The sequence below is a fragment of the Triturus cristatus genome, chromosome 2_2, assembly GCF_964204655.1.
Source record: "Triturus cristatus chromosome 2_2, aTriCri1.1, whole genome shotgun sequence".
NCBI classification, from domain to species: Eukaryota; Metazoa; Chordata; class Amphibia; order Caudata; family Salamandridae; genus Triturus; species Triturus cristatus.
Window position 1 is genome coordinate 15092306 of NC_140582.1, and position 27722 is coordinate 15120027.

The window sequence follows — 27722 nt, forward strand, 5'->3', positions numbered from 1 at the left end:
CCTTCTGCTTATAAAAGCTACTGGCTGATCCTGACCCTCTTCATTCAGTTGTGATAACACAGCCCCTACCCCAACTCAGATGAATCAGTTTTAACAATAAATTGTTTGGAATATTCAGGACTTTGCAGAATGAGAGCAGTGCACATGGCCTGCTACAGGTCATCAAATGCCTTCTGACAGCTAACTGTCCACTGAACTTTCTTAGGCATTCTTTTAGAGGTCAGATCATTCAAGAGGGTCACTATATATCCATTTTTACTTGACAAATCTCCTGTAGTACCCAGAGAGGCCCAAGAAAGCTCTGACCTGAGTCTGGGTAGTTGGAGCAACCCAGTCCATGATGGTCTGGATTTTGCTCTGCAATGGTTGAACCTAACCTCCACCCCCAAGGTGGCCCAGGTACACAACCTTACTCTGCCCTATCTGGCACTTGGTGGCCTTGATAGTGAGGCTTGCTTTCTGCAGGGCCTCCAGAACATTTCTTAGGTGGACCAGGTGATCCTCCCAGGTGGAACTAAAGGCAGCAATATCATCTAGTTAAGCTGCACTGTAGTCTTCCAGGCCTGTGCAAACATTATTCACCAACCTTTGAAATGTGGCAGGTGCATTCTTCAAGCCAAAGGGCATCACAATAAATTGATAATGCCCACTAGGGGTTGGAAATGCTGATTTGGGTTTGGCGTCCTCGGCTAGTCTGATTTGCCAATAACCAGCAGTGAGGTCAAATGTACTCAAGAACTTGGCTGAGGCCAAAGTATCAATGAGCTCATCTGCCCTCGGAATAGATGAGCATCAGTCTTAGTGGCTGCATTGAGCCCCCTGTAGTCTACACAAAACCTCATTTATTTCTTACCACCCAGGGTATGAGGTTTAGGTACCAGGACCACTGGACTAGCCCAGGGGCTATCTGAGCGTTCAATCACTACCAATTCCAGCATCTTTTGGACCTCAGTCCTGATGCAGTCCCTGACATGGTCGGGTTGCCTGTAAATCTTAATTTTAACAGACAGACCTTCACCTGTGTCCACTTCATGGGTACACCAAGTGGTCTGATTAGGAGTCAGGGGAAAACATATGTCTGTACTGATTTAGGACCTTCCTGCAATCAGTTTGTTGCTGCTCGGTGAGGCTGCCTGCCAAGGCTACACCATCCACTGAGCCATCATCAGGGTTCTGTGAGAGGAGGTCAGAGAGTGGGTCACTCTCTTCCTCCTGTCCCTCATCAGTAGCCATGAGCAAGCCCATGTCTGCCCTGTCAGTCAACATATGTCTTGAGCCTGTTCACATGGAGCACCCTGTGGGGGCTACTAGGAGTTCCAAGGTCCACCAGGTAGGTATTTCTCCCTTTTGCTCAAGAATGGTATAGGGCTCACTCCATTTGTCCTGGAAAGCTGCTGGGGTCACAGGCTCCAACACCCATACCTTCTGTCCTGGCTGGTAGACAGTCAGCACAGCCTTTTGGTCATGCCAAGCTTTCTGTAATTCTTGGCTAGCCTCAAGGTTTTTACTTGCCTTCTTCATGTACTCAGCCATCCTGGATCGGAGACCAAGTACATAGTGCGCTACGTCTTGTTTAGGTGGTTTGAGAGGTAACTCTCATCCTTCCTTCACTAAACACAAGGGACCCCTAACTGGATGTCCAAACAGAAAATCAAAAGGGCTGTAACTAACCCCCTTCTGAGGAACCTCTCTGTAGGCAAAGAGAAGGCAGGGCAACAGGACATCCTATTTTCGCCTCAGCTTTTCTGGGAGGCCCATGATTATGCCCTTCAGGGTTTTCTGGAACCCATGCATTGTGGGTGATAGGGTGTGGTAAATTTGTAATTTACTCCATACTCCTTCCACATAGCAGTGATGTAACTAGACATGAAGTTTGCACCTCTGTCAGTTAAGACCTCCTTAGGGAAACCCACTCTGGAAACAAATCCAAGGAGGGCCAGGGCCACCACAGGAACTGTGGTGGTTCTAAGGGGTATTGTTTCTGGGTACCTAGTGGTATGGTCCACCACCACTAGAATATATCTGTGCCGAGATGCAGTTGGAGGTTCCATGGGACCAATTATGTCATTCCCAACCCTCTCAAAGAGAACTCCCACCACAGGTAGTGGTATCAGGGGGGCCTTTGTGGTACAACCTGCCTTACCACTGCCTTGACAGGTGCTACAGGAGCGACAAAACTCCTTTGTGTCCTCTGACATGTGAGGCCAGTGCAAGTGAGGGACAGGCCTGTTCCAAGTCTTACTTTGGCCTAGGTGTCCTGCTAAAGGGATATCATTATTATGAAATCTGTTTATTGGCATTTTGTTAATATAGACACAGCATAAATCATAAATGGAACATCTCACAGGCAATGAGTCTGGTACTCGGAGGAGTCTCCGCCAATTGTGAATGCGGTGAACCACAGGATCTATCGCCACTACCATGTGTGGAGCAATGCAAACTGATAAGTGTCAGGGCCACCGCCCGCATTTAAACAGATTCATGGAACAACAAAAAGGAAAAACAGATTAAACAACAGAAGCCCAGCAGAACAGCAGCAGCAGGTTCGATCTTTGACCACATGACCCTCAAGATATCTCCCCCCAGTCCACCCCCCCCCGGCCCCCCATCCCCCGTTACATATCGTTCCATTAAAGGCAATTGTCATTGTCCGCACATCCGCCCGGCTCGGCTAAGACCTCCCCGCCAATCCCCAGAGTGGGTCTCCCAGTCTCGCCTCCGTTCCCCTCCCCCCCAGGGAGTGTCTCCGCAGTATGTGTCCCACAGAGTCCCAGGGCATCCCCATCCAGTTTCATCAGGGCTTGTAAGTGTACGTCCCATTGATTCGCTATGGGTGTGCGTCTGAGGCCTAACGTTTCCTCCCGCAAGAGAGCCGTACCCTCCGCCCCCGCCCACACCAGCAGGGAACTCCGCCACGCCTGCGCCCGGGGGAGCTCAGCCGCCTTCCAGCGCTTAGTAATTAACCGCTTCGCCACGATCAGGCCCAGGTCGAGGAAACGACAGGCAACCTTCGTGGGGGGAGTTCTACGAAACAAGTGTAACAGACAGGCCGGCCATTCCCGCCGCGCCAGCGGACCGGCGCAAGTACCTAACGCTCCGTGCACCGTCCGCCAATATGAGTCGAGCGCTGGACAGCTCCATAACATGTGCACCAGTCCAGCATCCAGAGCCTTGCAGCGTGGGCATTCAGCATCCGCACGGTGGAAATAGCGATTGATGGAGTCGGGAGTGAGATATGCTCTGTGCAGTATAAAGTACTGGATTTGGCGAAACCGCAGGTTCCTGGGGACCCGTGTGGGTCCCCGTAGCGTATCCCTCCACTCCTTGTCGGTCATGGGGCGGTCCCGATCCATTTCCCATTTACCCCGCAACGGAGACAGGTCCGTCGCCACCTGCGTGCGCAGGGAGGCTGCGAACCAACGAATCATGTGACTGCCCCGTCCCATGACATGGAGGTACTGCATCATGAGGTGTTGTGCCGGTTCCTCCTGAAGAGCCCCCCACCGGTTCGTCAGCGTCGCGATTAGCGAGCGGTGACGGAGGAACTGACCGGCCGCTAACCCCGTCTCCTCCGCCAGTTGAGTGAACGGTATAAGCGCACCATCGTGGTAGAGGTCCCCTAGCGTACAGATGTCCGCCGCGTGCCAGTCCGCAAGCTCCGTCGAGCGCAATATCCCTCGACCGCTAGGTGAACCCTCAATCGGTATGGCAGGGGCGTATGGGGTATGCGACCGAGTCAAGTAGAGGGCACGCCGATTGCACTTGTAGGCCACTGCCACTAGAAGGGGGCCCGGCTTGACCATTCTGGCCGTCGGGTGGAACGACGCGATAATATCCGTCAGGGGGAGTGGTGGCTCCATGGATGCCGTGTCATCCCTCTCCCTGTCGACCAACCACCTGGCCACCCATTGCAGCTGTGCTGCTAGGTAATAGTGCGCAAAGCATGGCATCGCGAGTCCCCCCTGACCCGTGGGGAGGTACAACTTAGAGAGCGCCACTCTGTGGCGTGCGTTGCCCCATACAAAATCCCGGAGGGAGCGCTCCAAGGCGGCGAAGAAGGACGCTGGAATGTAGGTCGGCAGATTAGCAAAATAGTAGAGGAGTCTGGGCAGGGCCACCATTTTGACCAGTGCAATGCGGCCCGTGACCGCGAGGGGGAGGGTGCCCCAGAAGCGCATCTGGGCCCTGATCGCCGTCACCGCCCTGCCCAAGTTACCCTCCACCAAGTCACCTGGCCGCCGATACACCTGGATGCCCAGGTAACGGAAGGTGTCCGGCTGCCACCGGACAGGCACACCCCCTAACTGAAACCGGGGATCCAGAGCATCAGCACAGAACGGGTAAAGACACGATTTGGCTGCGTTCACCCTTAACCCGGAAAGCGTTGCAAATTCCGTGAGAACCCGCTCAAGGTCCCCTGAAATATTCGCCACGTCCCGTACGAAGATCAAGAGGTCGTCCGCGTATAAGGAGACCTGGTGGGTGGTGTCGCCCATTGGAATGTCGTCCGTCAACACCCTCTGCAGGGTGGCCGCTAAGGGCTCTATGGCAAGCGCAAAAAGGAGGGGTGAGAGGGGGCACCCCTGCCTGGTACCTCGGCCAACCAAGATGGCCTCGGAAATGTACGGGCCAGTTCTCACCCGGACCACAGGGTTCTTGTAGAGGAGCGCCGCCATTTGCAGGAACCCAAGGCCTAGTCCATAATGCGATAGTGCTGCCACCAGATAGCCCCACTCCAGGCAATCGAAGGCTTTTTCAAGGTCTAACACTAGACAGCCCGCCCGCGGCCAATGCTGTGCACCGTGTGCGGCAACACGGAAGAATCGGCGGAGATTAAGCGAAGTGCTGCGCTTCGGCACGAACCCATTCTGGTCCCTGTGCACTAGTACAGGCACAGTGTGGGGCCAGCCGCTCCGCTAGGACCTTGGCCAGGATTTTGTAATCGGTGTTGAGGAGGGCAAGGGGGCGATAGGACCCTAGATTAGTAGGATCACGCCCCGGCTTGGGTTTAGAGATCAGGTAGGCCTCCCTCATGGAGGCGGGCAGGGTGGCCTCCTCAAGGGCTGTGAGATATAACGCGTGCAGACGGGGCACCAGAGACTCCCGATATGCTTTGTAGTATTCTGCCGGGAGACCATCCGGCCCAGGCGCCTTGCCAGAAGCCAGTGAGGCCCCCGGGTCCCCTATCTCCTCCAGAGTGAGGGGACCCTCCAATGTTTCCTGGTGGGCATCCGGAATTGTGGGGAGGCCGGCGGCCCCCAGAAACAGATCAAGATCCTGTGCCTGCCGGCGCCCCACTGAGGTGTACAGGTCTTTGTAGTGTGCCGTGAGTATCTGGTGGATCTCCCGCTGCGTGTGCACCAGCGTCCCGTCCAAGCCACGGATGGAGGCTATTGGCGCATAGCCCGATTCCTGTCGGATCAGCCAGGCCAGCAATCGCCCCGCCCTGTCCGACGTGGCATGGACCCGTGCCGAATGGGCAGCGTAGTTGTGGCAGCGCAACCTCTCCAACAGTTCAGCATGGCGTGCCCGGAGCCGGGCCAGCCTAGTCGAGTCACGCCCACCACCCTCGCCATGACGTTCGCATGCCAGTAGCCGAGTTTCCAGAGCGGTGAGTAGCAACGTAAGCTGCTTACGGATATTCCCTGTCGCCCCCAGGCAATGTCCCCGCATGGCCGATTTGTGCGCGTCCCACTCTGTAAACGTGCTCCCCGCCGTGCCCTCATTGAGGTCAAAGAACTGTTCGACCGCTGTGCCGAGCGAGGCCCGGAACTCCGCGTCCTCAAGGGCAGCCGGTTGCAAGCGCCAAGTGGGAATGGGGGGTCTCCCCGGGTCCCAGCAGAGACGCAGTCTAAGAGGATTGTGGTCAGAGTGAGTCCGGCCCAGGTAATCCGCCTGGATTATCAAAGGGTCCAGCGACGGAGAGCTCACCACCCTGTCGAGGCGGACGTGAAGATCATGTACCGCAGAATAATATGAATAGAGCCGGTCAGTGGGATGTAAGGTGCGCCAGACGTCATGAAGGGCCCACCGTGACAACCAATCAGTAAGGTTCCTCGCGTTCGAGACTGCCTGTGTGCTACGGAGTGGCGGGTAGGATCTGTCAAGGCTCGTGTCCAGCACGGCATTAAAGTCCCCACCCAGCAACCAGGGAAGACCCACATACGGGGTCAGGGCCACCGAGAGGCGATCAAGGAACGACGGCTGGTCAACGTTCGGGGCATAGATAGATCCTAGGAGCACAGAGTGCCCGTTGAGCCGCCCCCGCACCAAAGTGTATCGACCAGCAGGGTCAAGCACCACCTCGGAGCATGTGAAGGGTGTGCCTGCCCGTACCCAAACCAGTGTACCCCGAGCATGCGCGGAATATGTGGTCCCAAAAAGCTGTCCCCTCCACCGGGCGCGCAGCCTGTCCAGTTCCGGCCGTGTCATGTGCGTCTCTTGGAGAAGGGCCACCCCTATCCTGTGCCTCTGGAGGTAGGCAAAAACAGAGTATCGGCGGGCCGGTGTGTGCATGCCTCTAATGTTCCAAGTGACTATTGCAGTGTCAGCCATCGGTGTAGAGTGCGGACAACACTAGGCCCACTGGCCGAAGCGGGCCGGCCGGGGGAAGGGGGGGAAAGACCAGGAAGACCGCTACCCAGACCGCCTGCTGCAAGAACATGGTGTGTGAGAGAACTGCAGAACACTGCAGAATGCAAAGAGGCAAAAGTAAAGATAATATTAACAAAAGGAACTCCATAACCGCAGGGGCGAACCCCAAAACCAGGCATTCGTCCAAACATGTAAGGCTCAATCGCCTGTGAATTACCAGATCAAAGATGGGTTTGTGAGGGGCTAAAGAGCAATACCGTTGGTCCTGGCCTGCAAGAGCCCCATGTCACCCCCGTCAGGGCCTCGTGTGCCTGTCGGGCTGCCAATCGCTCAACCTCTCCCCAGAGGAGTGTGTGTGGAGATCGCCACCTCCCCGCTCCCCCGCAACCAAAACAAGCCCGGAACCTCAGCCCCGGCCCATGTGCAAGGGGACCCGCGCAGCCCTTCCAGCCCTGTGACACCCGCAGTACCCCAACCTGCTCAATCATGGAAGCATACAGGGCCCCAGAAATCACAGTCCAGGAGACAACAGAGGCAGAAAGCTCCCCCCCCCCCAAAAGTAGTTCGTAGCAACCCACCCAACACCCCGGGGCACCTGCAGTGGACACAGTGCAATCAAACAAGAGTTCACCCCAGAAGGTCGGCTGTCTGGGGGGTCACCTCTGGCAACACCTGGTCTTCCGGAATCAGGATGGACGGGGAGGAGGACAGGTCAGTCTCAGTGTCACTGTGAATGCGAGCCGCCACGTCCCCCTAGCTGCTCACAGACCCCAGAGTGGCCACCGCCTCCAGAGCCTCCAGCCGCTCCACACGCATCCTCTCCGGACTCGGTGCCACCGGGGGACTCGGCCCCATCCCACCACGTCGGTCCCTCTGTCTCCGCCGTCTCAGCCTCTTCTCCCTACGCACCACAGGCCCCGGGTCCGCGGGCCGGGGGCCACCATGTTGGCCCGTTTCCTCCAGCCAGTCCCAGACATCGGACGGGGCATCGAAAAAACGTGTCTCATCTTTCGTGACCATCCGGAGGCGCGAGGGGAACAGCAGCGAGTATTGGATGTGCAGCTCACGGAGCCGGCGTTTCACCTCCAGGTAGTTGCTCCTCCGCTTCTGAACGGTCGCAGTGTAGTCCGGGAACAACATCACCGTGCCACCCCCTATTGTCAGGGCACCCATCTTCCGCGTTTCCCGGAGGATCACATCCCGGTCCCGGTAGTTGAGGAGGCGAAACAGGAAAGGACGCGGCCGGGCTCCAGGGACAGGCCTTCGCATCGGCACTCTGTGCGCCCGTTCCACCACGAACTGCGGGGAGAGCACTCCTGGGGGCAGGATGTCCCATAACCAGTCTTCAACAAACTGCTCTGGTCGCCGCCCTTCCTCGCCCTCCACCAGGCCCACGACTCGTATGTTCTGGTGCCGAGAGCGGCCCTCCGCATCCTCCGCACGGTCCTCAAGGGTGTTAACGCGGTCGATCAGGTCCTGCAAGGTGGCAGAGTGATTGCGCACTAACGGCTGCACGTCCTGTAACGCCTGGTTGTGACCGGCAACGGTGTCCGCTAGCTTGCGATGGTCGGCGTGGAGCAGGGTGAAGTCAACCGTGACTTTGTCGATCCGGGACTCCAGTGAGGTTCAAGTTTGTTCCAGCGTGTTGCCCAGCCGGTCGACCGCTGCCAGCATGGCGTCCATTTTAGCTTCCAGGGTCGATGCAGGCGGCGCCACGGTCCCAGCAGAGCACCCCGGCGTCGCGTCAGGGCCGTCCGCCCTCAGCCTGGTCTCAGCCTGCTTGTTCCGAAGCCGCCCCATGGCCAGCTGCTGCGCCGATGGCATTCAGAGGGCTCAGTGGTGCACGAGGCCGATCGGGGCTCCAGTTAGCACCAGACGCCGTTATCGAAGGGGGCCCAGTCCGACTGCCACGAGTCGGGCCAACGCCAGGGGTGTCAGGGCGCAGGGCAGCGCCGCCGGCGGGGGAGGTGCGCCGCGAGCCGTGGGCAACCAGTAGCCAAGGTCCCCCAGGCCGCACTCCGCCCAGTCCGCAGCAGCCACCCCACCGCGTCCAGCAGCAGGCAAGCGGTCAGTCCCCTAGGTGCCTCACCCTGATCCCGGCCAACCGGTGCAAGTAGTAGGGCCACAGCGCGGCCTCCAGGGTCGCCTCCGCCACCACAGTGATCCGCTTCGCCCCCAAGGGGCAGCAGTCAGGCGCTCACCAGGGGCCCGTCCACAGCCTCACACCCAGAGGGGGGCCCGCCACACCAGGTCACTCACCGGGCCCCCGGGCGTCGCAGGCTCCATGTCCGCCTCCATTGCCTCCGGCCGCCATGGCCTCCACCACCGTCCACCGCGGCAGGCTCCTGCTGGCTTGGGGTGCTGGGACAGGCAGGATCACAGCGTATGTGGTCGTCAGCACAGCACAGGCGATCAGCAGATACCAGGTGCACCGCCACCTCAGGGGAGTCCCTCGTGAGTCCTCAGTCCTCCCGCTGACGGTCCGCACCTCGCCGCGCGGCCCAGCCGCCTCGTGGCAGGCCGCGGCGTGGGGTGATGTTCGCGGCCGGACGCCGCTTCCAGCGCTCTCTGCACTGCTCACCGGTCGGGTCCCCAAGGGGGCGGCACGCAGGCCGAGGCCGCCCCCGCCGTCACTGTTAGTCTCACCGGGGCGCCGGGGCCTCACGGGCAGGAGTAGGCAGCCCTGGCAGCCCCGCAGCACACTCCGGACAGGAGAACCAGAGGAGAACGGCTCCGTTGCTCGGGAGCTTCACGCAGGCACAGCCATCTTGGCCGCGCGCTCTCTAGCGCCCCCCTTCTAAAGGGATATCATGTGCCAGTGTCAGTAGGAAACCCCTAAACTTCAGAGGTATGACCAACCTCCCGGTGGCATCAGGCTTGGGGTCTCTACCCTCTGAGTAAAGGAGTCCTTCATCCCAGTATGTCCTGTGGGACCCACTGGCACTCCCAGCAGCCTCAGCAGCAACTTGCTGTCTGAGGTGTTCAAGAGAAGGGCAGCTGTGCTGCTACTGACTCAGATCTGCCCTGGAAGGGCCTCCTGTCCCCAAGAACTCAACCTGGTCACGTTCAAGTTCCTCTGAGACTGTTCCTTCACAGGGACTGGGATCATCTTCCTCAGGAGACTGATCCTCACTCTGAGTCTGGGGGTAAGACACTACCTTACCCCTACTGCTCCTCCTCTTGGAAGGCACCTGGTGCATTTTTTCCAGGATCCAGGGGCTGTTCAGTTGAAGACAGTTTGGCCTGTGACCTAGTCACAGCAAACACATCTGCAGAGATGCCCAACATTGCTGCATGTGTCCGGAGTTCCACTTCAGCCCAGTGTGAGAAGTTGGCCTGGCATATGCTGTTCCTAGTTATAGGGACACCTTGCACCAGTCCAATTCGACTCCTATTGATGATAGGTTTAAGACAACCTTTAAAGAAAGCTATCCTAGTGGTAGCTGTGGAGAGCAGCCTTCAGGCGAAGTCTTGAAGGAGTGTTAAGCTTATTGTTTTACCATAATAACCTCTTGAATAACCAAATGAAAGAGTAGCCCACACAGGTATATATATAAAATATATGTATTTATTCTAGACAGAATCCCACAGTCACTTTATGTGGCTAGTGGCAAAGTTACACTTCAAACAAGCATTTATAAACACAATAAATAGCACAGAAATCAATGGGCCCCAGGGGGGGACCAAACCATATACTAAAATAGTGGTATAAGAACCACGACAATTCTACAGGCAATGCCTAGGGCATTCAGGATCGCTGGCCCCTTAAGAATCCACCCACAGTTAAGAGGAAGGGGACCCACGGGAGGCGTGTGCAGTGCGAGAAGTTGCTGTCGGGATCGCAATGTTAGCCTATGGAGAATGTCGCGGTTGAATAATTAAGGTTTAAGGACACTTCTAACAACAGTACAAAGTTAAGGCTTGAGACTTAAGGCTTTGGAGAGCCCACCACCACGGAAGTACCGAAGTACCACTGTTACCTGCCCCAGGGAAGCCGGGTGCATAGGTCGATTCTGGTGTCGGGTCGCGGGCTGATTTTCTATGGAAAAGGAGTCCAAACTGCTGCTAGCTGGAAGTGTCGTTGAAGTCGTGAAGATTAAAGTTGAAGAAAAGACAAAGATGAACCTGAAAGCAGAGGGGACAGAGTCTGGGTCACAGCACAGTGACCAGGGAGCTCACAGGAAGGAGCTCGTGGATGTCGGGTGCTTCAGGGGTGGAAGGTACAGCTGGGCTCTGCAGTCACGGGCTCCGGGAGGCTTCAAGGAAGGCCAGCTTCTGGAGGGCGACTGTCCCACGTCGGCTGAGGGTCGCTGCGGTGTTAGTGTCCCGATTGGATCCACTAAGCATTGGCAACCGCAACCCACGCAAGATGAACAAAGCAGCTGCTGGTGCAGACCCACGTGGTCTGAGGGTGCTCTCCTTTGCAGGGAGCGTAGAGCAGGCCTGGAGCAACCAGGGGAACTCTTAGAAAAGAAGATTGTCCTCCGTCAGGGCCCACAAGTCGAGGGACAAGGGACCGCGGAAGGCAGCAAAATGGAGTGCGTAAAAGGGCTCCCACGGGCCACCGGAGCGGGCCAGGGAGCTGAGGGTCGGCACAAATGCTGCTTGAAGGTTGGCTCAAGAATGGGCCAAAGCACAACTTCCCCACTGGTCGGGGTCGTGTGCTGGACAAGAGGTGGCTGGTGTCTCGGGGTATGCGGGGATCTCGACACCCACGTGGTCCAGGGTGCTCAGACTTGCTGGGCACACTCACAGGACGCTGGGATGCACTGGAGACCCACCTCGAGGTTTCTGGAAGGCGTCGAAGGTCGTGAGAGCAACGAAGTTCCAACCGGGTATCTTGTAGTCTTTTAGGTGCCTGCCAAGCAGGGGGATAACTCCTTTATCCCAAGGGAGATTTCTTCAGTCAGCTGGGCAGCAGCTCGTCGAAGGTCAGTTCTGTGAAGTCCTGTACGAATCTAAGGCTCTAGGGCAAAGTTATTCCCATATATCCCCAAGATTAGGGGATGGTCCAAAATAGAGCCTACCAATCAGAGTAGAGGCGGGAAAGGGTGGCTACACCCACTCCCCTTTGTGTGTTTCCCGCCTGGGCGAGGGGCAGGATGCCCCTGAACCGGTTCCAGGCGGTGTATGCAGAATTGGGGCTCTGCAGCTGCCTACGTGCAACTCTGAAAGGACATTTGGTGCACCCACCCTGTTCCAATCCACATATCCTGTCTGGGGAGGTGCTGGCACCTCCCTGCCACAGGAGCCCTATTGTCCAGATGGTGAGGCTGGGGTTTTCCCCAGCAACAGCCAGCCAGAGTCGTGTAGGTGGCGAACAGTAGCCATTTTGTGGTACATGTGCACTTTTAAATTGGTGTCCAAATTCTACCGTTTTTCCCATATCGCCCTCCTAGCAAGGGGGAATCGTGCCCCCATGCCCATGGCTGGACTGGGGGTATGATTCCTTCATGTTTGACACCAAACACGATATGGTTCTGTGTAGCCAGTCCCAAGTTACAGCGATGACGCAATAACTTATAATGCGGTAAGAGTATATGGTATGGCTACACTACAAACAACCCAGTAACGGTGTTACGAAGGTTGCAGGGAGGTCCTACTCACGTAGGGGTCCCCCCTCACACATACCTCAGCACCCAGCCCTGTAGGATTACCAGGGCCTGCCATAGGGGTGACCTATGAGAGTATATGTGTTGTAATGGTATGGGACATAGGGTACCTACATCCCTGTAAGGGGTGCTAGCACCACCTTACCCAGGCTACAGTAGTGGCCTGGTGGTGTCAGTTTGGGTGGCTGTCCCAGGGTGGCACAATAAGTGCTGCAGCCCTGGTAGGCCTACTGGGGGACCCATGCCCTGGGTACCTAGGGTACCATCTACCAGGGACTGGTAGGGCATGCCCAGCATCCAATTATGTTTGTACCTAGAGTACTCACAACAGTTTTAGGGAGAAAGCAGATAGGCTGGGGTCCTGGATAGCAGGATCCCAGCCAGACTAGTCAAAAACCACTTAAATACCAGGCAAAAAGTTGGGGGCAACCATTAGTCAGATTCCACTCTCCTACATAACCCCCCCCCCAAACGAAAGGAGATAAGGCTAACCTTGTCCAGATAAGCCTTTATTTCCTGAGTGGCCATATAAGGAAGAACCTGTACTAACATGGTTGCTCCCTGTGTCATGGTCCACTTGGGAAATCCTACCCCAAGGGGTTCTAGAGTTTCTCCAAAGTCTAGGGAAATTACCTGTATTGGTTTTTGGGTCAGAGGTGGGCTGGTGGGGTGTCTGAGTCTGGAAGTGGGACCCTACTTGGGTTGGTCTCAACCTCCTCAGATCACTGGCCACTATGGAAGCCTTTCTGCCCATGACTGTGTCATATCTGGCCCTAAGGGTCAACCTCTGGCTGCCTACAGCTGGGGGTTGGATCCCTTTGGCTGGAATAGTGGAGGGCACTGGAATGTTTGAGGCAGCTAGGCCCCAGGTTTCCCTGTGCTCAACAACATCCATTTGAGGGGTGCCTATACCTAGGGGTAAGGGGGATCCCTCAGTTTGTAGAGGAATATTCACCTGGCTGAAACTACTCTGCTGGGTGTCCCTAATCTGTTGATGAGGGGGTTCCTCTGGGCAGGGGCCCAATAAGGGTCCACTGACCTCCCTGACCTCTGCAGCCCTGGGCTGACTGAGGCAGGGTAGAGAGGGGCAGGATACCTGCTCCAGACTGGGTACCACCTTGGAAGGATCCCCTGCCATCAGAGAGGTGGGCAGGTCAGGCCTGTCCACTTCTGGGGCAGTTACTTCACAAGGGGCAGGATCAGTTCCCTGAGAAACTTGACCCTTACCTGTAGTCTGGTGGGGGGGAGGACTGTTCCTCTTCCCCTATGCTCTCTGTTTGGGTAGAGTGATCCATAGTTTCAGGCTTCACTCTTTCTATTTTCTCCTGGGGTGGAGGTGAGGCCCTTAGGGTCTCATCCACTCTCTCAGGGATTCCTACCATTTTCAAATGGGCCTTGTGGTCAACCTCAGCCCAGGCTGAGATTTCTAGATCATTCCCCAGTAGACAATCTACAGGCAAGTTTGGGGACACTGCCACTCTCTTGGGGCCAGTGACCCCTCCCCAGCTGAGATTTATCACTGCCATGGGATGATCTGTCCTGATTCCATCTATGTTGGTCACCTGGTAGCTAAACCCAGGTAAAAGCTGATCTAGGGGCACTAGCCTCTTGGTCACCATGGTGACACTGGCCCCTGTGTCCTTATAGGCCACAGCCTTCTGACCATTGATTATTGGTTCTTGTCTGTACCTGCCCAGAATACTGGGACTCATGGTAAAGTTGGCAAACCCCATGCCACCATCACAGACCATAGTTGCTAATGCAGGGGACCTGGCTAGGCCAGAGTCCACTGGTGTCCCCAAAGAGAACCCAACTAAGTTTTTGGGTGCACTCCCACCACCTGGGGGATTACTACTAGTAGTAACAGGAGGTGTTGGAGCTGGTTTTGGAGGAACATTCTCTTTATTGCCATTCTTTGGACAGCTGGAGTCAGTTTTCCAGTGGCCAGGTTTCTTACACACATGGCAATATGGTTTCTTGTTATTAGAGGAAGTATTTTGGGACCCACCCCCAGCACTGGGTTGTTGGGGCCCTTCAGAGGACTTTTCTTGTTTATCATCCCCACCTTTCTCTTTGGGCTTAGTGGAATCCTTCTTCTGGTCACCAACTTGGTTCTTAGGCCTAATCCTGGTTCTGACCCATTTGTCTGCCTTCTTTCCCAATTCTTGGGGAGAGGTCAGATCAGAGTCCACCAGGTGCTGGTGTAAAAGTTGGTTCTGACAATTATTAAGAATCTGCTCCCTCATAATGAGATTATACAATCCTTGATAATCATTAACTTTACTGCCATTTAACCAACCTTCCAGTGCCTTGGTTGCACAATCCACAAAGTCTACCCAATCTTGATTCTGTGCTTTCTGGGTGTCTCTGAACTTAAGTCTGTATTGATCAGTGGTTAAGCCAAACCCATCTATTAAAGCAGCTTTCAAGATATAATAATCATCAGCATCCTCTTCTCTTACAGAGAGGAGCTTGTCTCTACCTTTATCTGAAAAGGAGAGCCACAGGATTGCTGCCCACTGCTCTACAGGGACCCTCTGTACTCTACAGGCCCTTTCAAGAGCAGATATCCATTTGTGGATATCATCCCCATTCTGATAGGGGGGCACAATCTTGTGGAGGTTCCTATTGTCAGGGACTCTCTCTCTAACTCTAGGGGTTTCATCACTGCCACCAGGGATCTCTAGACCCCATTTCTTTGAAGCTTTCTGAAGCTCCAGGGTTTCCCTGTCCAATGCTAACTGTTCTCTTTTAAGCTCAAGCTTAGCCTGCTCAAATTTGATCAGTCTGCATTTCCTCTCATGAGAGGTTTCTCTTCTCTGAGAAGAGGCAGAGGACCCTTTGGATCTCCTAGAATGGTTGGATCCCACTGAGGGGGATCTGTTCCTTCTTGGATCCACCACTCTCCTTTTAAGGGTGGAGGGAGTGCCTCTTGGGCCATCACCTCCATGCTGTGAGTGGTCTGTTTCTTCCAGGTCAGGATTTTCATCCTCTTCCTGTTCCTCTTCAGATTCCACTATGGGAGTGTCCTCTTCTGAGGGGTGCCCACCCACTCTGTCCGTCCCTCTGGATCCTATGGACTCCATAAAGTCTGCTATGAGCAGGATCTCCTTGAGACGTTTTGTGTTGGCACCTCTTTCTGTCTTCAGTCTCCTAAGGGTGCACATTTCCCTGAGCTCTGCAAAGGTGAAATTATCATACTTATCTATAGGGACCCTCTGGGGTCCTTCCATAGCCTTAGTACTACCTGAAGACAGGTTTAGTGTAGTGATGTATCTACCTACACTAAGTGTGGCCTACTGAACCCTCTCTTGAGTTGTAGTCAAGGTGTGCTAAACCCTCTACACACAACTCCAAGTTCAGTAGAACTTATTGTATTCTAGCTTGAATTTATATGTACCTTTGGTACCTTGTGGCTTTCACTTTAGAAATTCAATTTGTTATCTGGTAAAACAATGGCAAGCTTGAATCCCACCGCTGCCACCAATGTGAGAAGTTGGCCTGGCATATGCTGTTCCTAGTTATAGGGACACCTTGCACCAGTCCAATTCGACTCCTATTGATGATAGGTTTAAGACAACCTTTAAAGAAAGCTATCCTAGTGGTAGCTGTGGAGAGCAGCCTTCAGGCTAAGTCTTGAAGGAGTGTTAAGCTTATTGTTTTACCATAATAACCTCTTGAATAACCAAATGAAAGAGTAGCCCACACAGGTATATATATAAAATATATGTATTTATTCTAGACAGAATCCCACAGTCACTTTATGTGGCTAGTGGCAAAGTTACACTTCAAACAAGCATTTATAAACACAATAAATAGCACAGAAATCAATGGGCCCCAGGGGGGGACCAAACCATATACTAAAATAGTGGTATAAGAACCACGACAATTCTACAGGCAATGCCTAGGGCATTCAGGATCGCTGGCCCCTTAAGAATCCACCCACAGTTAAGAGGAAGGGGACCCACGGGAGGCGTGTGCAGTGCGAGAAGTTGCTGTCGGGATCGCAATGTTAGCCTATGGAGAATGTCGCGGTTGAATAATTAAGGTTTAAGGACACTTCTAACAACAGTACAAAGTTAAGGCTTGAGACTTAAGGCTTTGGAGAGCCCACCACCACGGAAGAACCGAAGTACCACTGTTACCTGCCCCAGGGAAGCCGGGTGCATAGGTCGATTCTGGTGTCGGGTCGCGGGCTGATTTTCTATGGAAAAGGAGTCCAAACTGCTGCTAGCTGGAAGTGTCATTGAAGTCGTGAAGATTAAAGTTGAAGAAAAGACAAAGATGAACCTGAAAGCAGAGGGGACAGAGTCTGGGTCACAGCACAGTGACCAGGGAGCTCACAGGAAGGAGCTCGTGGATGTCGGGTGCTTCAGGGGTGGAAGGTACAGCTGGGCTCTGCAGTCACGGGCTCCGGGAGGCTTCAAGGAAGGCCAGCTTCTGGAGGGCGACTGTCCCACGTCGGCTGAGGGTCGCTGCGGTGTTAGTGTCCCGATTGGATCCACTAAGCATTGGCAACCGCAACCCACGCAAGATGAACAAAGCAGCTGCTGGTGCAGACCCACGTGGTCTGAGGGTGCTCTCCTTTGCAGGGAGCGTAGAGCAGGCCTGGAGCAACCAGGGGAACTCTTAGAAAAGAAGATTGTCCTCCGTCAGGGCCCACAAGTTGAGGGACAAGGGACCGCGGAAGGCAGCAAAATGGAGTGCGTAAAAGGGCTCCCACGGGCCACCGGAGCGGGCCAGGGAGCTGAGGGTCGGCACAAATGCTGCTTGAAGGTTGGCTCAAGAATGGGCCAAAGCACAACTTCCCCACTGGTCGGGGTCGTGTGCTGGACAAGAGGTGGCCGGTGTCTCGGGGTATGCGGGGATCTCGACACCCACGTGGTCCAGGGTGCTCAGACTTGCTGGGCACACTCACAGGACGCTGGGATGCACTGGAGACCCACCTCGAGGTTGCTGGAAGGCGTCGAAGGTCGTGAGAGCAACGAAGTTCCAACCGGGTATCTTGTAGTCTTTTAGGTGCCTGCCAAGCAGGGGGATAACTCCTTTATCCCAAGGGAGATTTCTTCAGTCAGCTGGGCAGCAGCTCGTCGAAGGTCAGTTCTGTGAAGTCCTGTACGAATCTAAGGCTCTAGGGCAAAGTTATTCCCATATATCCCCAAGATTAGGGGATGGTCCAAAATAGAGCCTACCAATCAGAGTAGAGGCGGGAAAGGGTGGCTACACCCACTCCCCTTTGTGTGTTTCCCGCCTGGGCGAGGGGCAGGATGCCCCTGAACCGGTTCCAGGCGGTGTATGCAGAATTGGGGCTCTGCAGCTGCCTACGTGCAACTCTGAAAGGACATTTGGTGCACCCACCCTGTTCCAATCCACATATCCTGTCTGGGGAGGTGCTGGCACCTCCCTGCCACAGGAGCCCTATTGTCCAGATGGTGAGGCTGGGGTTTTCCCCAGCAACAGCCAGCCAGAGTCGTGTAGGTGGCGAACAGTAGCCATTTTGTGGTACATGTGCACTTTTAAATTGGTGTCCAAATTCTACCGTTTTTCCCATATCGCCCTCCTAGCAAGGGGGAATCGTGCCCCCATGCCCATGGCTGGACTGGGGGTATGATTCCTTCATGTTTGACACCAAACACGATATGGTTCTGTGTAGCCAGTCCCAAGTTACAGCGATGACGCAATAACTTATAATGCGGTAAGAGTATATGGTATGGCTACACTACAAACAACCCAGTAACGGTGTTACGAAGGTTGCAGGGAGGTCCTACTCACGTAGGGGTCCCCCCTCACACATACCTCAGCACCCAGCCCTGTAGGATTACCAGGGCCTGCCATAGGGGTGACCTATGAGAGTATATGTGTTGTAATGGTATGGGACATAGGGTACCTACATCCCTGTAAGGGGTGCTAGCACCACCTTACCCAGGCTACAGTAGTGGCCTGGTGGTGTCAGTTTGGGTGGCTGTCCCAGGGTGGCACAATAAGTGCTGCAGCCCTGGTAGGCCTACTGGGGGACCCATGCCCTGGGTACCTAGGGTACCATCTACCAGGGACTGGTAGGGCATGCCCAGCATCCAATTATGTTTGTACCTAGAGTACTCACAACAGTTTTAGGGAGAAAGCAGATAGGCTGGGGTCCTGGATAGCAGGATCCCAGCCAGACTAGTCAAAAACCACTTAAATACCAGGCAAAAAGTTGGGGGCAACCATTAGTCAGATTCCACTCTCCTACACCCAGTTTACAAAACATTGCCCAACAAGCATTCCACAGGGAGGTCTGAGCTAACCACAACCTTCTTAGGGCCAGTTACCCCTCCCCAACTGAAATTAAATACTGCCAAGGAATGGTCTGTCCTGACATTGCTAGCATTGGTCACTTGGAACATTTCACCAAGTATGATCTGCTTAGGGTTCACAAGATCCTTTGTCACCATTGTGACACTTGCTCCGTGGCCCTATATTCCATGGTCCTTACCATTGATTAAAGGTTGTTGTCTGTATTTTCCCAGATTAGTGGGGCTCACAAATAATGAGGCAATATCAATGCCTCCATCACAGACAAGAACAGCCTGAACTGGAGTTCTGACTAGGCCAGAACCCATCTCAGATTTCAGGGTTAATCCTACTATACCCTTGTGCCCTGTGCCACCACTGTGAGCTGAACTAGGGGGAACAGTTGCCTTAGGGGCAGTGGTGGTGGTAAGAGGATCCTTGGGCCGTGGACAATTGGCATCTTTTGTCCAATGGGTTTTCTCCTTATACAGGAAGCACCAAGGTTTCTTTCTGCCTTTACCTTTGTTAGACTGTGATTCCCCCCAGATGCAGGTTTTTGGGGCCCTGATAAAGACTTCTGGTCTTTACCATTTCCCCCCACCCTTATCTGAAGGTTTAGCATCTTGCTTTTTCTGGTCACCACATGTGGTCTGGTTTTTCTGCTTCACCCTGGTTCTGACCCATCTATCTGCCTTCTTTCCCAATTCTTGGGGAGAAGTCAGATCAGAGTCAACCAGGTACTGATTTTGACAATTATTAAGGATCTGCTCCCTGATAATCAAATTGTACAATCCCTTGGAATCATTCACTTTGCTGCCAAGAAACCAGCCTTCCAGAGCCTTAGTAGCACAATCTACAAAGTCTTCTGGGTGTCTCTGAACTTAATCTTGTACTGTTCAGTGGTTAAACCAAACCCATCAATGAGAGCACTATTCAGGACTGAATAGTTGTCAGCATCCTCTTCTTCAACAGTGCGGAGCTTATCTCTTCCTTTGTCAGCAAAGGAGAGACACAAGATAGCTGCCCACTGCTCTTGAGGGACCCTCTGTACTTTACAGGCCCTCTCTAAAGAAGTTATCCATTTGTGCATGTCATCCCCACCATGGTAGGGAGGAACTATCTTGATCAGGTTCCTATGGTCATAAGTATACTCCATATTCCTAGGGACACTGTTGTTGCCATCATGGGACTCTAGTCCCAATTTCTTTCTGGCTTTCTGGAGTTCTAAGGATTCCTTACTTAGGGCCAATTGCTATTGCCTGAGCCTAAGCTTGACTTTCTCAAGCTCTAGAAATTGGCACTGTCTTTCATAAGAGTTCTCTCTTATGAGATATGGAGGTCCCTGTAGAATGTCCTGAATGGTCAGATTCTGCAGAGGGAGATCTCCTTGGTACACTCTGCACACTTCCAGGAGGAGTAAAGAGAGGACCACTGGGTCTTCTTCACCCTCTTCCTGAAGATCTAAGCTGTCCAGGTAGGAATTATCTTGATCCTCCTGGCCAGGGTTTGAGTCTTGGTCAAAAAAGGTTTCACCTCCTGACCTGTCCTCATTCTCTGCCCCACCCACTCTTTCTACCTCATCTGACCCTGGGGTCTTCCTGACATCATCTAGAGTAACAACTCAAAGAGATGTTGGGTGTTGGCATTTCTCCCTGTCTTCAGCTTCCTAGAAAAACACATGGCTTTTAATTCCTGAAATGTAAGGCCATTGTACCTAGAAGGCAGAGAACCACTGGCTTCTCCTTTAGAAGACATAACTAGTGTGGTGTGGTGTATGCACCTACCTACCCTAGTGGGAACTAAACTCTCTTAGGTTGGAGAAAGGGTGTGCTAGACCCTTAACTTATCCAACCCTAAGTTCAGTAGAACACACTTATTCTAATCTTTAAGTATTATATGTGCCTTAATACTTAAGGGGTTTTCAGGTAATCAATACAAAGAGATTTATCTGGTAAAACAATGCAGGCTTGAATCTCAACCGCTGCACACCAATATGAGAAGTTGGCCTGGTATATGCAGTCCTCTAATTAAAGTGGGCACCTTGCACCAGCCCAAATGACCCTTATGAGGTCAAAGATAAGCTTTAGAAAGCTATCCTAGTGGTAGCTGTGGAGAGTAGCCTTCAGAAGGCTTAATCTTAAAGGAATGTAAAGCAGCTTGTTTTACCAGAATATCACCTCCTTTATTGACTAAATGAAGGGAGAACCACACAGTAGTTATATATAAATATGTGTTTATTATTATAACACTCTTTAGTATCCTCTACACAAAGATAGAACACAAAGCACACAATACGAGATCAATAGAACAGTTGTAAGTAGCGCAATACACAGTGGGCTCCGGGGGGGAGACCAAACCATGTACTTAAATAGTGGTATAACAACCACGACTCGGGTCAAGACAAGGTCTGCAGCACGTAGAATCGCTGGGACCCCAAGGAACCACCCAAGGTGAGTAAACAGGGACCCCACTGAGGACAGGTGCAATGTGCTAACACGACCGCAGGCTCCTTACAATTCTATGGGGAAGTCGTGGTTACAGTTTTAAAGTTTAAGGACCCTTCTAGGAGGACTTTGAGCAAACCCTTTGGAACTTAGGAGGTTGGAGTGGTATCGGAAACCACCGTCGTTCTCAGTGGAGGGCTGTGAAGAGGTACTGCTGCCGTGAAGGTGAATAGGGTCCGGTGGAATCCAAGCCTGGATTCTAGAAGGAAAGAACCTGAAAGCAGAGGGGACAGAGTCTGGGTCACTTCAAAGTGATCAGGGGCTCGGGAGACGAATGCCCACCGATGTCCGGTGCTTCAGGTGCGAAGAATAGAGGCTTGACTCTGCAGCCACGATGACCAGGAGACGTCGAGGACAACCAGAAGCAACATGCCAGCTGTCCCACAAAGATTGTCGAGTGTTGAGGGGTCGGTGTCCGGCTGGAGCACCAACAAGCCTTGGCAAAAAAAAAACACGCAAGAAGGTCAAGCAGATTAGGTTGTGTGGACCAGCAAGGTCCAGGGGACTCACCAAGCAGTGGAGAGTCAGGGCACATTTGGAGCAACTAGGAGAGCCCAATAGAAATCAAGATGACCCTCAGGAGGACCCACAGGCCAAATGACCAGGAGTCACGAGGGGACCTCGAGCAAGATTTCAAAGTACCAGCCCACGGAGGACTCGGTGCAAAGAGGCCGGAGTTCTTTGGTGTAAATACTGCTCAGGGCTAGGACTACATGGAGTCGAATGCACATGCTCGGGAATCGCCAACAAGCATATGCAACTGCAAATGGACGCGGTGCACAGGGGTTCGGGTTATGCAGTCCCCACTAGGGATACTGGCCTCAAACTTGCAGAGAGGGCAGATCAACGTCAGGAACTTTCAGAAACCCATTTCCCATGTTGCGGAAATCTTTGGAGTCCGCAGGAGCTTGGGAGCAGCAGACTAGTCAGTTGCATTGGGGTTCCTGCGAATGTAGGAGAGTGACTCCTTCACTCCAAGGGAGATTCTTTGGTTGTCTTTAGTGCACCACAGGTCCTGCATGGAGCCTGTATGGAGCAAGGACACAGACAAAACTTTGGACGGAGAGGGAGACGAAGTCAGGCCCAGTCAAGGTCCAGCGAAGTCCAGAGTGTCCAGATGGTCGAAGGTCAGTGGTTTCTTCTTGTAGAATCTGGTTCACGTAATATCTAAAGTCTTACAGCTAGGTAAGCCCTTTTGTACCCACTGGAGGGGGTTGGACAGATTCGGGGGACCCTCCTAGGGGAGGGTCAGGACATAGGGGTGGTTACACCCATGTTCTTTGTCCAGTTTCATGCCAGAGCAGGAGCCAATGGCTCCCAGAACTGGTTTGAGCTGCACTATGCACAGAGACACCAAATGTGCCCCAAGTGCAGACTTTCAGGCACTCTCAGAGTGCACCCACCCAGCTCCAATACACTATATCCTGTCTGGGAGGAGGTCACAACTCCCTGTGACAGGATGTCTATTGTGCTGCCTTCCTCTGCTCGAGCTCGGCTCAGCAACAAGAGGGCAAAAATGTGTCTCTAGTCGGCAGCATCCATTTTGTGCTGTCCGTGTCGAGAAGGCTGGCACCGGATAGATCAGTGACCCCACGAAGCTTGCTTCAGAAGGGTGGAATCACACCTCCAAACACGGTTTACCATTGTGGAGGTATGATTCCATGGTGTTTGATACCAAACACGATATGTTTCTAAGCATCCGTTTTCGAGATAGCATTTACCGTGAGGTTATAATGTACCTCAACCTATATGTCTGGCTGTGTCACAGACAGCCCAGGAGAATGGTCTCCTAAGGCTGCAGAGAGGCTCTTCTCATGCAGGGTCACCCTCTCACTAAAAACCCAGCTCCCTGCCTTCAGGATTGATAAGGCCTGCTATAGGGGTGACTTATAAGTTTTAAGTGTAGTGACCTATAGATATAGTGAACCTATATCTAATGTAAGTGGTGCAAGCACCATCTTACACAGGTTTCAGTATCAGACCTGTAGTTCCATTATACATGGCCTCTCATGAGTGGCATAATACATGCGTCAGCCCATGGGAGGCCTCTGGGGTACCTATGCCCTGGGTACATGTGTATCATATACTAGGGACTGATAAGGGTACTCAACAACAACAACAAGACCTGATCTGCTCGGGCAATCTATTCTGTTCACTTTCTGAGTGGGAATGGGAGTTTACTTTCTCCTTTATCAACAATCCTTCATATTGTATAGGTATTGTCCCTACTCATACTGGCCCTCTCATCTTTAATTCTTTTTTATTTTTTTAAAACAAGTTTTTAATAAAAGAAGGAACCAACCTCTGAGTCACCAGTCACTGTGTTCAACTAGAATACCCTCATTTTTAACAGGTGTATGCCACAAAGAAGAGCATCAGTATAAATAAAGAAAAATGTTAGAAAAGCAAGGTAGCACCTCACATGTGCACCACCAGAGGAGCTTACTCGTTATTTGTTGCCAGTTATGCCCACGTTTCTCATCATTGGTCACTACCTTGCAAAAAACAAATAATGTGGGTGTCCAGAAAAACCAGTGAAAACAACGAGTATGTGTGTAATAATCACACAACGCCACCCCGTGAGATTAAAATTGAGATAAGCCACACTGTCACCAAAGAGCTACTTTTATTCTCAACTCGTGGGCTTATTCAAAATAAAAACCAACTGCATGTTTGCAGACCATGTAATGATAGGCCGACATGTTTCATTGCCTGTATGTTGTAGTGGCAATTTCTTCAGGGCACGGGGACAAAGTCCACCTTTTCTGGACCCTTATTGCGAACAAACGGTGACTGGTAGTAGCCAAGGGCCCTCATACCAGCTAGCCACCTTGTCACCCAGGAACTATGTATTGATAGTAATCAATAACGAGACAATGCTCGTCTGATGGCAAATATAAACTCAGACAACATAAGTGTCCTTTATAAGAAACAGGATTTTGTCCCCCTGCCCTGAAGAAATTGCCACTACAACATACAGGCAATGAAACACGTCGGCCTATCATTACATGGTCTGCAAACATGCAGTTGGTTTTTATTTTGAATAAGCCCACGACTTGAGAATAAAAGTAGCTCTTTGGTGACAGTGTGGCTTATCTCAATTTTAATCTTACGGGGTGGCATTGTGTGATTATTACACACATACTCATTGTTTTCACTGTTTTTTCTGGACACCAACATTGTTTTTTGCAAAGTAGTGACCAATGATGAGAAACGTGGGCATAACTGGCAACAAATTACCAGTAAGCTCCTCTGGTGGTGCGCATGTGAGGTGCTACCTTGCTTTTCTCACATTTTTCTTTATTTATACTGATGCACTTCTTTGTGGTATACACCTGTTAAAAAGGAGGGTATTCTAGTTGAACACGGTGACTGGTGACTCAGAGGTTGGTTCCTTCTTTTATTAAAAACTTGTTTTCAAAAAATAAAAAAGAATTAGAGATAAGAGGGCCAGGATAAGTAGGAACAATACCTATACAATATGAAGGATTGTTGATAAAGGTGAAAGTAAACTCCCATTCCCAGTCAGAAAGTGAACAGAATAGACTGCCCAAGCAGATCAGGTCTTGTTGTTGTTGTTGATTACTGTGAGTGAAGGGCCACCTGATCTGAATCCCTCTGTAGCTCCTTGTTGTTTTGAGGACTGATAAGGGTACCCCAGTATCTAATCTGGAGTGAACTAAAGTACATGTGCAACAATTTAAGGGAGAAAGCAGATAGACTGGGGTCCTGATTAGCAGGATCCCAGTCAGACTAGTCAAAAACAGTGCAACAGCAAGCAAAAAGTGGGAGTAACCATAAGAAGCAGATCCTACTTTCCTACACATGGGATCATTCATAACTTTCTTATCCCAGCAATGTAGTGAACTCATATGCCTTAAATATTTGAGGGTGCTCAGCCTCTCACAATCTTGCGCCACAAACCAAACAGCTTTCACACCCTCTTAGTGCCACATTGTGAGAAGGACGGGGGATCTATAGTGGAAGAGGTGTGGCGCCGCGGCCAGGGCGACTGACTTCGGAATCTGGGGATCACGGTTCGATCCCCAGCGCCGGCGAGAGTTTAGCCCCGCAGCATGTGACTCTGGGCAATAGCTTGCTTAATCTTCCCGACAGCACCTAGAGAGCCTTACGGGTGATTGTTTGCGCTTTACAAATGTGGATTATTATTATATATGAAAGTGTCCGCAGCAATGACTCCTAACATGACCAATAGTGCAAGAGAATTTGCTTTCTTAAAGATGCAGGAGGCGGTTGGGAGAGTTGAGACAGTTGGAGCTTAAGTATATTTGTGTAGCAAGATGTTGATAAGGCATCTATACTACCCGCCAATTGTGGTAAGTGGGTCTATGTGTGAAACCGAACCAAATAAAACTGATTCAAACCATAAAAGCCCTTTTTATGTAAAAAGAGACAGCTTTTGTTTCTAGTTCACGCAAGATTGTAGCATTTTGAACATTTAATATATCAAAATGAATATATCACTTTTTCTTCAATTTAGTATGGAGGAAGATGGTATGCCTTAGCAAAAAAGGACCCAGAAGGACTTTTCCTCCAGGATAATATCTCTGCCGAATATACAATTGGAGAAGATGGTATCATGACAGCCTCTTCCAAAGGCAGAGTGAAGCTCTTTGGGTGAGTAGTCAGGTGTAACTATGGGTTACATGATTAATTAAATCCAAACACAGTGTTCTGCACAGTTACATATCTATTGTTTATTGCTTTGTTAAAAATAGTAATGTGTAAGAGAACAGATGCACATCAATTCAGTGAAGCACATTGTCTATTTTCAGGTTCTGGGTGATTTGTGCAGATATGGCAGCTCAATACTCAATTCCAGACCCTGCATACCCAGCCAAAATGTACATGGTTTATCAGGGTCTAGCAAGTTACTTATCCAGTGGAGGTAAGCTGTCTCATGTGTTTGATTCTTGTTCAGTATATCAAGTATTTGTTTTAGAAGTGCACAATTTCAAAAAATATAATGAGTGGCACATACAACAATTTAAAGATACGAATCTTGTAACATTGTGCATCTGTAATGGTGAGGTGGAATATTTATTATAGGGGTGTCCTTTTCTTTTCTATCTCTTCTTTCATACTTTTCCCATGAAAATTGAGAATTGCATTATTTTATTTCCACATGTCCAATAAAATGAAAATTGCACAATGTATATATTTTTAAAGATACCCTGAAATTTGGGAGTGTGTAAAAACAAAGTTCACTATTTATGCACAGAGGCAATGTCGATAAGCTGGTTCTGATATTCGTGTTTCTATCAAATTTGCTTTTCATCATACTTTCTTTTATGCGCAAATCCACTTCTAGTCAAGTGCATGTTTATTTCTAATACGAATGATTTAAATAGCATCATGAATGAGAAATATATCGCCACCCAAGTCACTCTTACTGAGGTTTGCGTATTGATGCCACCGTAGATTGCTCAGCATTATGTGGTACATAGATGGCTCAGAGTTTCGTACTTCCCTATGCTCCAGGATTGGCGGTGTTGTTCACACCTAGGACCACTGGGACAATTTCTTCAGTAGAACTAACTCCATGGCATGCTGCGGGCATACATATTCTGGGGATCTATAGAGAAATGATGCCCTACTCCTACTGTCATACCAGAGATGGGTCTGCCACCAGGTCAACTTCTTCTCCAAAATGCTCTGATTAAAGCACTGGTGAACCACTGGCGACACATGTCCACCGAGCTCCCAGTCCCTCATACTATCCAATATTCACAGGTTATGGGGAGAGGCAGCCACCTCATAGGCTGGCTTGCAGAATCTCTTAGCTCTCACACTGTCCCACAACTTCTCGCGCTGCGCCAGCGTTGGGAGGTAGATCTGTCGCACCTGCTGGACACACAAGGAATGGGCTGCTTTACTAGAGGGACCCAGATATGTACCGCACAATGACAGATTTAAACGTATTCAGCTTTATATAATACATATGCATATGGCCTACCTTACCCCAGCCAATATTAATCGATTTTATCTAAGAGAGGAAGTTGCACAGGCATGAACGCTGATCTACTGCACATGCCGTGGACTTGTCCCCACCTACATAGTTATTGGCATAGCTTCACAACAACATTATCCGCCTGTACTGAACATCCAAATCTGCATAAATTGGAAATATGTCTCCTGGGAATATTTCGAAGGCACAAGAAACATAGGGTCACTTCCCGTTTTCTAGATTTGGGGTTTGTAGTGGCTAATCGGCTTATCACTTGACGATTGAAGTCCCCCATTCTCCCCCAATTCATGGCCTGGAGGCATTCCATAATTAATTGGGTGCAGGCCGAAAGTACAGCCCAATTTAGGGAGTACACGCTCGGACTAGGTAAATACCATATTGCCAACTGCTGGTACACTATTTTCACTGATTTTTAAACCAACTGCACATTCGACTCTGAAGGAAACAGATAGAGCCGTAGCGGACCCGACCCCATAGAGTATGATTGTAGGCTGAAACCATGTGTTATGTTTATTATTACAGTGCCCCCTTCATACACCCTGTCCTGAGGCTCCTAGTACTGAATACCCTGCACCACATTTATTAGGCGAGGTGAGTAAACTGGGCAGTACTGGGTTGTTAATCTGAATGGTCTGAAGCGTTAAGTTTTTAACAGTAGATTGGTTTCAATATATGAATCTAAAAGTTACATCATTTGATATGGCTCATGATGGGGTCTTTCATACAGTTGCCTTAGTTGGTGCATGCAAC

The 27722-nt window shown here is 51.5% G+C and overlaps 1 protein-coding gene across 1 annotated transcript in view; it reads left to right on the forward strand.

Moving 5' to 3' along the window:
• LOC146861754 (purpurin-like) overlaps positions 1-27722 on the forward strand; it is a 218715-nt gene that overhangs the window by 79137 nt on the left and 111856 nt on the right. The window contains exons 3-4 of the mRNA XM_085640934.1: positions 25485-25621; positions 25780-25892. Coding sequence (XP_085497060.1) covers positions 25485-25621; positions 25780-25892 — 250 coding nt within the window. The remainder of the gene's footprint in view (positions 1-25484; positions 25622-25779; positions 25893-27722) is intronic.